Consider the following 14,007-nt stretch of genomic DNA (forward strand, 5'->3'; position numbering starts at 1 on the left):
GTATAGAAGGAAGAAAATGTGAAGTTGCTGATCTGTTTTGGTTTCCATGGGAACTTGTAAAAGAGTAGCTCCGGATCGAGCTCCTGTGCCGCCCACGCGTCAACTCCAACGACGACGTCCTCCGCATGGTCGAGAGAGAGCCGAAGAGTTGAGCGACGATCAACAATTCACTTCTCTTCAGGTAACTCCAATTTTCTTCTATTCAAATTCAATCAAGATCTAAATCCTTCCGCTCCTTTTTCTGATCCAATTCTTTTCTCCACAGTCAACGATTCACGATCACGACTAGGATCTCGGGTGCTGGATTTGCAGGTGAAAGAAATCTCCGATGGAGTGGACGACGGTGCAGCATCCCGATCTACGACATGTCGCGCGGAGTAATAACCCCTGCAGCCTCATGTCGTCATAGACCCTGACCTGGGTGGAGGATGGGAAGGCGGTGGTTAAGAAACACAGCGACGAATCGCTGAGGAAGATGGTGTTGAAGCAGCAATTGCTGGCCAAGCAACCGTGTTTGGTCCGTGGGTTTGGTTTTAGTGAGAGTGATATGGAAGTTGGTAGCAATCATGATGAACCCCATTTTCACTCTCATAGTCTATGGGCAATTTGGGAATTTTACATGTGGAAAGGTCCCACAAATCTGACAGATCAGACGGCGTCCGGACACGTTAGCACCTCAACAGTGGAAATTGACGGAAAGATGAGGAAATGGATCAATTTGATGAAATTGAAGAGTGCGAGGACTTTTCTGATTAAATTAGAAGTATAGGGAGTGAACTGACGAACCTCTGAAAGTACAGGGTAATAAGCAGAATTTAATCCTTTATTTAAAGATATTTTTCTGTGTGTCAAATTTTGTTATTGATTTCCTAAGTATGTTAGGATTTGGTGTCCTTATTTGATTATTATCTTTAACACAAAAGATTGTTTCCTTGTAGAAGTGGAATTAGGGTAGAAATATGTTTGATTGTGTTTTGCACGACATCTATTCATATATTGAAAAAACATACAGCCATAGAGAGGACCATGTAAGCAAGAATTAGTTGGAGTCTTGCTTGTTGAATATGAGTTTTGGTCATAAGAGTCAAACACACTTGTTCCTTGCTTAAGTGTTCTTGGTCGTCTTTCTCATATGCATAGATTCTCTTGAGATCAGTAGAGAGGCTGTGAAGAAAGAAGAGCGATATTTGGTGATCGTTCAAGTGAAGAAGGAGTTCAAGACTAAAGACAAACTTCTTATTAGTGTTTGTCTAATCATTGTAGCCGAGCTAGTGCTATTCAAGTTTGTAAAGAACATATCCTTCATCATAAGCTAATTCTTATTTTGGGTTCTCAAGAGTAAGAGCCCCGCAGTGTTTTTAATCTCATATTTGAGGTTTTCACTGCGTAACCAAAAATCTGGTGTTCTGTTTGTTATTTTTGGTTTCTGCCCAGTAAGGATTGATACGTGCCTTGCAATCCCCATTTTCCAGAAAACACTTTCTGTCCTTGTATTTTCAGTATGGACTTTACTAGCCAAAGGAAAATTCCAAGATCTAGACTTGGGATGATGAAAGTACTGGGATGAAACTAAAAAGCCTAGAAGAAGGAGGGGGGTTGAATAGGCTTTTCCTATAGAAATTACAACTTTTCTTTAATTTAAAAGAAAAAACCCCAACATGAAACGTTAAAGGATTGAAACATAGATATGAATCCCTGAATATAGCAGTGTAGATAAAGTGCAAAAAAGAAAGGTGAATACAATCACACAGCAATCAAGAGACACCAAAATTGTTTACGCAGTAAAAACCTCAAAATGAGGAAAACAACTGTGGGGCCTTAACTTTCTAAAGCCCTAGCGAAAACCAATTCACGTAATGAAAATATAAGAGTTCTCTTACAAACAACCAATAGCACTAACCTCTGCTTTACTTACTAAACTCATTCTAGAAGGCTGTATGATCATGTCTTCGTAAATCTTCTCCACTGATGAATTGCTCTCACTAGTAGGATTGACACGTACTGACCTCGACTTTCAATCTTCTTTGCAAATCAACAACTCCAACTGAGCTCGAGAGTACCTGATATGCAATATATGATTGATGAATGAAAAAGTGTTCGACACAACAATCTACTTCAACATGGAACAAGTAGATCACTAAAACGATTTGAAGCACATAGTTTTTCTAAGACGAATGAAGCCTTTTTCTAAACCACGATGAATGCACACAATCTTTTTCACGCCAAAGGCATACAAAATTAATGCATTTTCTTGTTGTTTATAATATGCAGACTCCCCCTAAAACCTTGGATAATAAAGACACCGAAACCTAATTGACTCCTTATAAGGAAGGGACATTTCCTAAAAAGATATTCTATAAGTAATCATGATTTTATCCCTAATAAAAAAGGACAAACTTAACTGATCAAATCATGTAGAATAAATATCCTTTTACAACATAATGACTGACAACAATAATGCACAAAAGATCTCCGAACTAAAGAAATCGAACACAGACCAACTCACATATTCTGACCTAACTGGGATTGCAACACATGCATCAACCCCAGTATGCATAAAGACACAAAACGTATGATATGCATATGCAATTACCTGTGAAGTATCTTGAGGAGTCAGCTGAAGCATTAAGTGCATTGAGTTTTTCTTTTCATTCGACTAGTTCTTCACTCTAATGATCAGTACACTGGTTTTGTATTAGGAATGCCAATATACAATAAAGTCTATACTAACAGATGAGAGAGTGTGTTGTTAGGTACCCAACTAGTTTAAGTTTGGACTGCATTAAGATCTTCTTCTTCGTCCTTGTTCGGCTTTAGGTGTTGGGTCTGTTTTACATACGTAATGCATCAGAAGAAATCAGAAGCTCAGATCAGAAAAGAAAGCATCGACCTTTTTTCAGATTTCAACCTCATAATCTCCGCCCTAACGTTGTCGCACTCTTCATCTTTCCCTCCTAAACCCACCAATTCTCTCATTTCGCTCACTACCCATCTCTAAATGACGCTCCAATTCCTCAGACCATACCCTACAAGCGGCCCCTTCTGACCCAAACTCACTCCTCTCTAGTCAAATCTCCGACCCTTTACAAACTCCAACCCGCCCCTCAAAACCCACCTCTCTTTTCCCCTTCCCTCGCCGCCGAATCCGCCTTCTTCTGCCTCCTCTGCCGCCTCTTCTTACTCCTCTCTGTCCCCTTCTTCTACTTCCACATCTCACCCAAGTCAAATTCTGTTTTGGCGAAGAATGAGATGGGTGCCCAGATTAGATTTGGACCAGAGAGTGGAGGGAGGAAAAAACAAATAACATCAGAGACTCAAATTACCCATTTACCCTTTATTATATGTCAGTTGATTAACGTCATAAAGGCAAGTACCAATGTTGGGTCGGGATCCGAACTTCAGGTACCAAAGTGATTATTTTTGAAGTTGACGTACCAAAGTTACTAATAGGCCAAATGTCAGGTACTGTTGCCATTTTTTTCCCTTACCGAAATAAATCAATTGTTAGATTAGATGTTCCATGGCAAATTCATGGTTGGTTGGAGTTAAAAGAGGGAGAGTGACAAACAAGAAGAAGAAACCTGCTAAGAGTTTGCAGTAATAGATAGCGAGCAACAAAGATCTAGTTTGGTTTCGGAATCCTTATCCGTGAGAGAAAGGGGACTCCTCGTTGAATTAGAAACTTAGGGTTGGTGAACGATTTAAGTACGGAACCCTCGTTCTTCTTTAGCCGCAAAGATATCACATCAGATCAGATCATCGCTCCGTTGAAGATATGGAAGAGATGCGTTCTTATGACCTTCAAGTGTTGCAAAGAAACCGAGGCTTGGGGGGGGGACATGCTTCTCATCAGACTAAAGTTGTTCAAGGCAACAGCCAGCCAATTTAACAGCAGTTCTTATGAAGAATGTCATCAAGTAGCTGTAAGACGTTATGGGATCAGTTTTTCAGATATGAAGCGGTATTTATCATCATCATCATGGAATGAAAACGGGTTTACACGAAAAATATCTGAAACTCTTACAAGCATGGGTGCCCCTCATGATTTACTGCCGGCTATTTTTCAAACATTGTCTCAGGTGGTTGAGGCGGCCGTCTCTGCCCACCATATTGATGTGGGTGTTTGCGAAACCACTTACCTCGGGGACGGGGAGGGCGCGGGCGCAGGCGGAGGCGGTGGAGATGTTGGAGATGTTGGAGGTATTGGAGGTGGAGGTGGAGGTGGAGTTGGAGTTGGAGGTGTTGTAGTTTTAGGTCTACGTGTAGGTGGTGGAGGTGGAGGTGGAGGTGGAGGTGGAGGTGGAGGTGGAGGTGGAGGTGTTGGAGGTGGAGATGGAGATGTTGGAGGTGTAGTTGGAGATGTTGGAGGTGTAGTTGGAGATGTTGGAGGTGCTGTTCGAGCTGGAGATGGAGATGTTGGAGGTGCTGTTCGAGGTGGAGGTGTTGGAGATGTTAGAGGTGTAGGTGGAGATGTTGGAGGTGCTGTTGGAGTTAGAGGCGGAGGTGTAGGTGGAATGATTCCTGCGATTAAATCATCAATTGATGGTTTGGAGCAAGTGACAGTTGATATTACTATTATCACACATTCACCCTCGTGTTCTATTTGTTTGGAGGATTTTGCAGCTTTTGTAGATTATCAACAAGAACCGATTACTCGGTTGCCCTGCGGACATCATTATCATGTACATTGCATTGTGCAGTGGCTGGAGTTCAGCCACCTATGTCCTCTCTGCCGATACCAAATGCCAACTCAAGATGATCAGTCAAATTGAGGAGGGAGCCAAGCCAGCATTGCTCATTGATCAAAACAGCACCCCTATGGCATGCCAAGAGGTGCTAGCTGCTGTCTTCTTACTTGTCTTCTTAATAATTAGCTGCTAATGTAACAATTTAATTTATTTTCAGTGCATCATCTTTTATTTTATTTTGTTGGGAATTTTGTAGGTGACATTGGGCTTCTTTACTCTGTTTAAATTGTAATAAATTTGTATTTCAGTATGCTTAACGAAAAAAAAAAACAGATAGCGAGCAACAAAATAACTCGGAAGTGATATTATATTGGTTAATGGGATTTGCTTTTCCGTTTCCTTGTATTGCTGGGAATTACTTGTATTTAAGAGAAATTTCAAAAACAAACTGTATAATTCATTACACAAATGATGAAAGCCCTGTTGCTTCACACTGGCAAGAAGATTTCATATAATCTAAAATTCCACACAACCCCCTTGTAAAACTTAATCGATACCGCATAGTGAGTTTCAGTTGACACTCAATTGAGTCGATTCAGCACTTTCAACCCCTAAACAAATAAAATATATCCAGTACCTTTCAATGGTGGAATATAACGAGACAAATAAACCCATTTCAACAATCTCACCCTACAACATATCCTTTGACCATCATAATCAAAGACATTGCAAATGGACTTTCAGTGAATTCAGATTTATCTCTTAAACCATTTAGAGAAAAGTAGAATCGTCAGACTAAGGTAATTGTTAAAAACAGAAGGCACAAGAAACAAAAACAAAATCTAATACAAATAATTACAACAACGGAAAATGGGGTCTACAAGGTGCAAAGATGCATATTACTTCTTCTGGTTAATCTGAACATTCATTCATTTGCCAATGTCTCAATATTATTATATCAGAAACTGTTTACCCAGCTCTTCAAAACGAGGAAAAGACAACCACCATCATTCTTGTCCTGTGTCTTGTAACTACGATGATCAGCAACAATCCATGCAAAATTAACCTTGTGAAGCTGAACATATGAAAGTTCTCGTTAGTATCAAGAATCCATTTGACTAATACAATGATATTACTTCAGGGACGGATGCTAATCCACAAGGTATGACAAATATCAGGAGGCTACCTTTGATCTTGTCTTTCTTAAATGATCTTATTTCGAATTTCCTCAAGTTTCTTCAGTATCTCTCCAGGAGTTCTGTCCAACTCATCTGCAATTTTCCTCTGCAGATCCATAGGCAATGTTGGGTACTGCTCACATAGATCCCCATCAATAACATCCTGCAAAATTAGTCATTAGCAAATTAAAATTAGAACATAAATCCATGTAAAATAAGACATTTGAAATACTCATATTCAAAGTAACTCCAGACACATCAAGGTAATGTAGAAATAAACAGCAGCTGAATTACCTTAACCGGGAAATAAGCTGATCTGTAAGCCATGTGATCTCTTCCACACAAGGGGGGATGTTCTTGCCTCATATACATCTCCAGGTGAGAAAAGAAGTCAACATCATCACGGGAGGTGAAAGCAAGCAATGCACCCAAACTACCCATCACTGTCCCATAAATGATGCACTCACCACCACCTGGAATGAGAGATGCCTTCTGCAAGCAGCTGACCACATCACCAACATGAAACTGCACTATCTCCTCTACTTTGTTGGGAGCGCCATTCAACTTCCCCTGCTCCCATTTTATCCTCCCACCTGTTGGGTCTTCTTCTATCTCATCTGAAACATCCTGTGGTAACCGCACAAAATACACATTTCCAAACTTGTCCGCACCTGCCATGGTGTCAAAATCTATATGGAATGATGCTGTAAGCCATCTTGGAACACAATCATCAGCAAATATATACAGCTGATTCTCATCCCGCCTATACTTGCAGTAGTGGAATGACTGCAAAATAAATTAACACCACAGAAAACATAGTTAGTAAACAACAGTAGGCCAGAACGGCAAGCAAGAAGAATAAGAAATGTACTTCAGACAGAAAAGCTGCCAATAAAAGAAGCTAATATCCAGTATGGAAAAAGCTGATATAGCGATATCAACAAACATTAGAGATTAAAGCTAATCTGGAGGCAACACATGCAACTATGTCTCTTCACATAATATGTATATTCGACACAGTACAATATTTAATTCTAATTTGTATGAGAACTTGCACCAAAATTTCCAGCTATTGAACTATTCCACAAGAATGTCTTACCTATAAATTTTTAAGCATCTATATACTTATTCAAGGCTATGTTAGTAAAGGTTGAACAATGTGGAAATTTAGCTAACCAATATGCAAGAAAATACGACACAAAGGTAATATGGGGATTCTGACCAACATGTATCTAGAAACAAAATGCTGGAGGAAAGGAACCGCAATAGGAAGACACATGCAAACAACAAGATGAAATTCTAGATCTGATAATTGAGAAAGAAGGAAGACATACCTCTTGAATGTCACCTACGTAAATTCGATCACGATACGTTTGAATGGATACGATATTGTTGGGAAACAGCTTATTTTCACATTTCCTAAGCAGTCTTTTCTTCCCCAAATCATATAGTCTGAGCACTGGTCCTATCCCTGCGAGTAACCTTCCTTGAAACTGACATAAAGCAAGAGGAACACCATCCACTTGTGTCTTGTGCAAAAGTTCAAGGGACTTTCCATCGTCTAGAAATCGATATATGTGAATATATCCTGCAGTTATACTTTTCTTGGGCCAAAATTGAAGTCCCTTAGCAGTACCCACAGCCAAAAGCGTACCATACTCCTTATCATGAAAATTCACCGTACATACACTGAATGCGGCCTCGTTATCAAGAAGCTCCAGCAAACAGGTTGTAGTTGCTGTCTTTGGGTCAAGAACTCGAATGCAAGAAACCCATTTGTCAGACTCTGCCTTAGGATAGCCATAATGCTCATCAGAGAGGGGGTCATCCTCAGTATCACCATTTTCCATCTGCTCAACATTACCATTTCCATTTTCACCTAGTTCTGCAGCCTCAAAGCACTCCTTTTTTGCAGCTTCACGCTCTTCTGCGGTGAACGCTCCTTGATCACTTTCAATAATTACCAAAAGCTTTCGTTTCACTTGAACCACAAACTTTCTAGGGGTGTACCTCAGAGGAATAACAGTTTCATTAAATGTTTCTCCCAGTCTTTCAATAGTAAAAACCCTCAAAGCACTGCCAGCAACAGCGACTACACCTTCCGCACATTGATCAGATGAAAATGAGGCCGCATATTCAAGAGTCTCATACGATAGGGGTGTTAACAGGAAATGTCCTTGATGAATATAACCAAGCCAGGGGCGACTTGACAAACAAAGCATGGCATGCTTGCCTCTTATATTAATAGAAAATAGCTTTGGAGCTCTTAGTCCTAAGAATCGAGAACGGGAATCAGAAAGCTGACCTGTCACCATATCCACCACTGTTCTGAACAAAATCCCAGTTCGCAAACCGGCATTAAGGAAAAGGTTAGCAGGATGATCAGCACCATCCTCACCACCAATTGATGCCTGAACCTCAAGAAACAGGAGAGATTCTGGAATTGAAGAAACACTTTGAACACTCAGAATCTGCATACAGTCATCAGGATCCAATGATAATATACGAATTGTGTTGTCATATGAACCAACTGCAAGGAAACGAGATCTCTGTCTCCCTTCAGGTACTGGGGCAATGTCCAGACAAGCCACATCTCCAGACATTTCATGCTTCTCAACCTCCATCAATTGACCAGTCATATCAACCTCAAAGTATATAAGTTCTCCTCCACTGAGAGCAATAACAACCTGAAGTCTATTGGAGCCAACCTTAACAATAGTTCTCTTTCCAGGAGTTCTCCATTCATTGATACGTCCGTCTTCCCTAATATGCCTAATGCCATTTGGGTGAACTTGCATAAGAGAATCATCACCTATCAAAGACACTGCAAGTGATGGGGTAGTATCAAGAAAGCCACTATCACTAACTTCTTCGACTGTCTCACCAATTGAAAGCACAAGAGTAGCATTTGCGAATGACACCACAATGTATGCATCAAACTCATCAGTCACATTCTTTTTCACTGTCCAGACTGCACTAGGCACTCCAGGAAGCTCCGACACAGCCATCTCACTGATAGCCAAACCAGGTCTTAGTATCCTGAGGGATGAACGCGGACCCCGTCCACAAAGCGTAAATATCTGAGGTGTTTCTTCTTCAAAGAGATTTGAGACCTTCATATCCATTATGGGCATCAAGCTCTCAACCTGATCAATCCTAACAAGGTTCTTCAGTTTTCTAGGCTGGAAAAACAGAGGCTGGAAACCCTCTTCAGTTTCCATCAAAGAAGCCGAGGAAGACTCCACATCAGGATCGTCACCTATTGCCTGGAATTGGTACAAGGAGTGATTCCCAAACTCTGAAGCAGCAAACAAAAACCCTGATTTCAACACACAGATTGAAGTTGTAACTGGAATTGTATCAAAGTATTTGATCTTCAATTCTGACACAAGATCATTGTTATGCTCCAAAGTGACCTTGAATATATCTCCATACTCAGTCTGCAAAAGAAAGAAGAACATGGACTTCTGCTTGTGAGTCGCTGCCGAAACTATAAGAACCCCGCGCTCAGCAGGCAAATCTGCACGCCTCGGGATCACAGCCCTAACATCCGCTTGTCCCTGGTTCTTATAAATCACAAAGTTTTCTGCACAGACCAGCACACCACTCGGCCCATCCCCACCTCCAGGAACAGTAACCAGCAAATTGGCACCATTATCAACCTGGTCCGACCACTTTCTGGAGACATGGTTAAGCCCCAAATCTAGCTCATAGAAAGTCAAATGCTTCTGGGCCTCCTTCTCCGCATTCCCACTCGAATCCTGATCCACCTCCGAATAATCCAACTCAATGGCAGCAAAAATAGGATTATCAAACCCACAGTCCACCCCACAAATCGAATACACTATCGTATGAGACTTATGAGCCTCCAGCGGCGACGATATGGTCAACCTAGCAGATGTATCCCTATTCAAAACATAAACTAGTTTCTGCTTTTCACAGGCTCCAACCATAACAGCCCTCCCTTTGGGGTCAATAGCCAAGTACTGACCCGGAACTATCCTCCTACACCCAGATTTGCCAAAAGTCTCCTGGTGGATCTTATCAAACACATTCTTCTCCTTGTTGTACTCTAGAATAACAATCCGGCCCGAATCGGAGCCGACTACAATATAGTCTTTCTGAGAGCCAGTGAGCCTAAACTGAGCTAAAGACCTAACGGCGCCGAAAATTTCAACGGAGAGAAGAGTCTGGATCTTACCGTTGTCGTCGGGGCGAATAAGGTCGAGCACTTTGCCTCTGGCGACGACGATTTCCTGGTGCTTTCCGCCGGAGAAGTTGCCGTTGATGGCGCAGACTATGCCAGTCGCGCGCTGGAGAGTGAGACTGTAGAGGTACATGGCATGGAGATTTGGGGTCTCGAGCGAGTTAGGGTTTTGGAGAGAGAGACCCTTTCTAGGGTTTTGGACAATTGAGTGAGAGAGAGTGGAGCTTCAAGATATTTATAGAAAAGACGCGATTTTAACTGTTGGTCCCTGTTTTTAGACAAAATTATACTTGGATCCTCGGTTTGCAAATTCAGCCCATTTTGGTCCTGTGGACTGTGGACTGTGTATAATTGAGATTAAAGCACTTAAAATTATAATCATTTGCGTTAATTTCTTCTTTATATCACATTTATAATCTTCTAATTCTCAGTTAACTATTCATCGGCTTATGAACAGTACCGGCTCGAGCCGCGCCAGCATAGTAAATTGACGATTTTACCCTTTGTTTGTTGGCTTAATTGCGGTTTGCTGTTTGACGTTGGTATAAAACGTGCTCAGCTGACGGACGCGATACTGTTTCTCTCTCTTTGTTCTTGCCTGAGCTCTCTGTTGTTGATAGAGTGAAAGAGAGGGAGAGAATTGTAGAGAATAGGTTCTGCATGTCCTGATCCTGTTTGTTTTCCTTCGATTTAGGCTTTGTTTGCTGCTTGCATATAACTGATTTGAGGTTTTGGTGATGCAGGAGTCTACGGTTGTGAAATAGCGTGTGTATGTGATTAGTGAGACTGTTGCTTAGTGGTACTTCACCGAAGGAGACTCGACTCCAAAGCGGGTTATCAGAAGTTGTTTAAGGTGAGCTGTTTCTGTTGTTGATAGAGTAAAAGAGAGGGAGATAATTGCAGAGAATAGGTTCTGCATGTCTTCATTATGTTATTTTTCTTTCGATTTATGGTTTGTTTGTTCTTTGCATGTCACTGATTTGGGGTTTCGGTGATGCAGGAGTTTGCGATTGTCAGATTGGGTAATTGGGTATTGATCTGAGGTATCTAGCTTTTTTGGTTTTAATTTGTGTTTTTCTTCTGGGTTTTGTGGTTTGATGCTTGGTTGCATCATTTTTGTGGCTTTGGGTTTTCGAATTGCTTTGCTTTCAAATCTATTGAAATTGCTTTGGATTTTTGTGATCGGATTTTCATCTTTTTATACCTATAGTGCCTAAAGCCCAAAGCAATTGGTTTTATACTCTTTTATGTAGAAAAGAGTGCCTAAAACTACATGTAAAACCTGATTTTCATCTTTTTATACCTATAGTTATGAATAACTATGATCTGGAGGTAAAGACTAGGAGGTGGGTAAGTTATTGATTCTGCATATTGGCTTCGATTCTGCATGTTGGATTCCTCTAACTTGCTTATGAATGATTGTATTATATGATTTGGTTTGTGAATGATGTGGTAGATTTGTGGGGTAATCGTTTATTGTGTAGGTTTTGTTGGATGCTTTACAGAGTATACGATCTTGGGTGAGATTTTTTTATTTTGTTTATTTTTTTTTTTGTTGGAAAATTGATATGGGTCTATTATTGATTAGGATTGGTAGTTTTGGTTTAGGGTTTATTGTTTGGGATTGTTTTGGGACTTGATCAAATCTGTTTTTGTTTTAGGGTTTTGTTGTTTGTCAAACAGAGAGGAGAGGAGCTCTTACTTGCTTGAAAGAAGGAGAGGGAAAGGAGAGGGGCTGTTCCTTGGTTGAAAGAAAAGAGGTGGAAGGTATTTAATCTGATCTGTTGGTTTATTGTGTTTTTTTTTTTTTCTCTGAGCGTTTGTGATATATCTTTCAGTTTTTTGTTTTCATTGTAGTAACATGATATTGTCTGCATTTGCTAGGGATTTGAATGGACGGGAATGGGAGGTGGCAGTATTGTTTTTTCCTCTAATTTTTGGACTTTTGTTCTTTGTTTGCTTGATGCGGTTGTTTTTCTCTCCAGGTATAGTGTGTCATAATTGTTATCTCTTTCTCTTTTTATTTTGTATGCTTATTTATGTTCCAACCTTTTGCTATGTGTTTATACCTGTCCTATTTGCAGGAATAGTGTAGGCTAAAGGGAGTGAATACATAACCTGGATATTGTGCTTTTTAGTTTATTTGAAGGGTAAGTGGGTTAGGACAGTGCCTTGCTCATTGTTATTGGTTCTGCGTATGTACACATATGTGTTATTTGTTATGATTTTTAAAAATTATGTCTCAAAATGTGTTGGACTGAGGGAGGTGGGGATTTTGAAGAAGGATCCTGAGATCTTGAAGGAGCAAATTGATAAGTTGAATAAGCAAAGTAAGTTTACCTAAAGCTTTTTGTTCAAAGTCATAAGTCTACTTTCATCTGTCTCAAACCGAGAGGTCTGTTAATAGAGTGGTCATAAATACTTATAAATCCAGTATTTTGGATATCTAAAAACTATAGAAAGACTGAAAGTGATGCTCATCTAAAAACTAAACTTGGTGAAACAGAGTGTAAGCTGTGTTTGTTTATTCATCAGCTTATATTTTTACTTCTATGAGTTACAGATTTCTTTCAATATTTTTTAAAACATATATATACATGTTTTTATTTGCTGCTACCTTTTTAGTGAGAATTGTGTCTTCTCTTTTGGTTTGTGTTACTGATTTTCTACTTTTGTCAAAATAAATATCTTTTATTCATTTTGTGAAAGAGTTATGAAAAGTGGAATCGCCCGGTTAATTGGTTACCTATTATTTTGATATTACTTATCAATACGTGTTATTTTATTAATATTCAAGGATGTATCCGATGGATTGTTACATATTTCTCGGTGCAAATTAGTTGTTGAAAAAAGTGCTGCTAATTGACACGTACATGTCTAGCATTAAAGTGCTGCTAATTCCAGGGTATGAAATTGTTGAAAACTGAACTTAGGGTTCAACTCTCAATTTCCACTCATAGCTTGAAACTTCAAAGTTAAAGACCAAGAATCAATGAAAAACATAATTAGTTGTCGAACGGTAATATTCGAATATGTCACTGAAGCGCATATTGAATCTTTATATACGTATGACAAAAAAAGATCCGTCGATAAAGGAAGAAGACAACTATTTGCTACCAATCCAGACAAAACCCCGCAGGTAACAACTACATGCACGTCATTTTCATTTGTTTACCTATCACTTCTTTGACTTCTTCTATAACTTCTTACTTTCACAATAACAGGGAAGGAAGCACTGAATCACCAACATCATCCAGACACTATGAACAAAGAAAAAATGGACTGAAATACCATGTCACTGTTTTGTGTAAATAGAAATGGAGGCATCAACTTTTTGGACAACCTCCACAGCTAATCATCACTAGACTAACAACCTCTCAGCAACTGATGTCACTTTTGATATAATCACTAGGTTAGCCTATAAGTAGATCACTGTATTTTGGAGAAGCTGTTTTAACAGCATTTGTAATATATATTTGAACATTACCAGAACATCTATATTAATGGTAATAACAAGCTCCTCATATGGAGCAGGAATCCATATATTTTTGAGAAGCTGTTTTAACAGCAGCTGTTTTATATATATGAACTAAATTTTCTATCTTTCAAAACTTGCACAGTCCGTTCCAAAACCCGCAGCAACGCGCGGGCATGTATGCTAGTGAATACTATTGCTTGCGCTAAACTTTCGTCGTCTGAGTTTTGTTGGTGAAAAATTCGGTTAGCCATAGTACTATGTGTAGTGTTAATCATATTGCTCCATTTAAGCTTGTTTTTACCTAAATTTCGAATTTCCTCAAGTTTCTTCAGCATCTCTTCAAGAGTCCTATCCAACTCGACCGCAATTTTCCTATGTACAACCATAGTAGGCTGGGTTGGGGTCAGGTTGGTCCCAAAAATTACTAGGACCGAAACGTAACATGAACATGTTGAT

General features: G+C 39.8%; 2 protein-coding genes and 1 long non-coding RNA gene across 8 annotated transcripts; 2 read left to right on the forward strand and 1 right to left on the reverse strand.

Annotated features, from left to right (window-relative positions):
- Positions 1 to 3,519: 3,519 nt before the first annotated feature.
- Positions 3,520 to 4,958, forward strand: LOC133721981 (uncharacterized). The gene is made up of 2 exons (XM_062148763.1): positions 3,520 to 4,422; positions 4,459 to 4,958. The coding sequence occupies exons 1-2, from the start codon at positions 3,795 to 3,797 to the stop codon at positions 4,770 to 4,772; spliced, it is 942 nt and encodes a 313-aa protein (XP_062004747.1). The 5' UTR covers positions 3,520 to 3,794; the 3' UTR covers positions 4,773 to 4,958.
- Positions 4,959 to 5,426: 468 nt separating this feature from the next.
- Positions 5,427 to 10,284, reverse strand: LOC133719980 (spliceosome-associated protein 130 A). Its single transcript, XM_062146178.1, has 4 exons — positions 7,201 to 10,284; positions 6,161 to 6,652; positions 5,875 to 6,029; positions 5,427 to 5,763 (listed from the first exon to the last, which is right to left on the reverse strand). Exons 1-3 carry the CDS (start codon positions 10,204 to 10,206, stop codon positions 5,892 to 5,894), a joined length of 3,636 nt encoding a protein of 1,211 aa, XP_062002162.1. The 5' UTR covers positions 10,207 to 10,284; the 3' UTR covers positions 5,427 to 5,763; positions 5,875 to 5,891.
- Positions 10,285 to 10,629: 345 nt separating this feature from the next.
- On the forward strand, positions 10,630 to 13,676 carry LOC133723849 (uncharacterized). Of its 6 annotated transcripts, none has more exons than XR_009853307.1 (7): positions 10,630 to 10,726; positions 10,817 to 10,926; positions 11,074 to 11,116; positions 11,558 to 11,593; positions 11,735 to 11,840; positions 11,958 to 12,058; positions 12,158 to 13,676. It is a non-coding gene; the product is annotated as an uncharacterized LOC133723849 (long non-coding RNA). The 6 variants fall into 6 exon arrangements; XR_009853304.1 differs by lacking the exon at positions 11,558 to 11,593 and having other exon boundaries at positions 12,158 to 13,212; positions 13,298 to 13,676; XR_009853306.1 differs by lacking the exon at positions 11,558 to 11,593 and having other exon boundaries at positions 12,158 to 12,403; positions 12,871 to 13,676.
- The last annotated feature ends 331 nt before the right edge of the window (positions 13,677 to 14,007 follow it).

The sequence above is a fragment of the Rosa rugosa genome, chromosome 7 (genome assembly GCF_958449725.1).
Source record: "Rosa rugosa chromosome 7, drRosRugo1.1, whole genome shotgun sequence".
In the NCBI taxonomy this organism is placed as follows: domain Eukaryota; kingdom Viridiplantae; phylum Streptophyta; class Magnoliopsida; order Rosales; family Rosaceae; genus Rosa; species Rosa rugosa.

Coding starts and splice junctions, on each gene's coding strand:
- LOC133721981 (XM_062148763.1), top strand. CDS start 3,795: ATGACCTTCAAGTGTTGCAAAGAAACCGAGGCTTGGGGGGGGGACATG. Junction 4,423..4,458: donor TGGAGATGGAGATGTTGGAG/GTGCTGTTCGAG, acceptor GAGATGTTAGAG/GTGTAGGTGGAGATGTTGGA.
- LOC133719980 (XM_062146178.1), bottom strand. CDS start 10,206: ATGTACCTCTACAGTCTCACTCTCCAGCGCGCGACTGGCATAGTCTGC. Junction 6,653..7,200: donor ACGTAGGTGACATTCAAGAG/GTATGTCTTCCT, acceptor TTTATTTTGCAG/TCATTCCACTACTGCAAGTA. Junction 6,030..6,160: donor CAGCTTATTTCCCGGTTAAG/GTAATTCAGCTG, acceptor CTAATTTTGCAG/GATGTTATTGATGGGGATCT.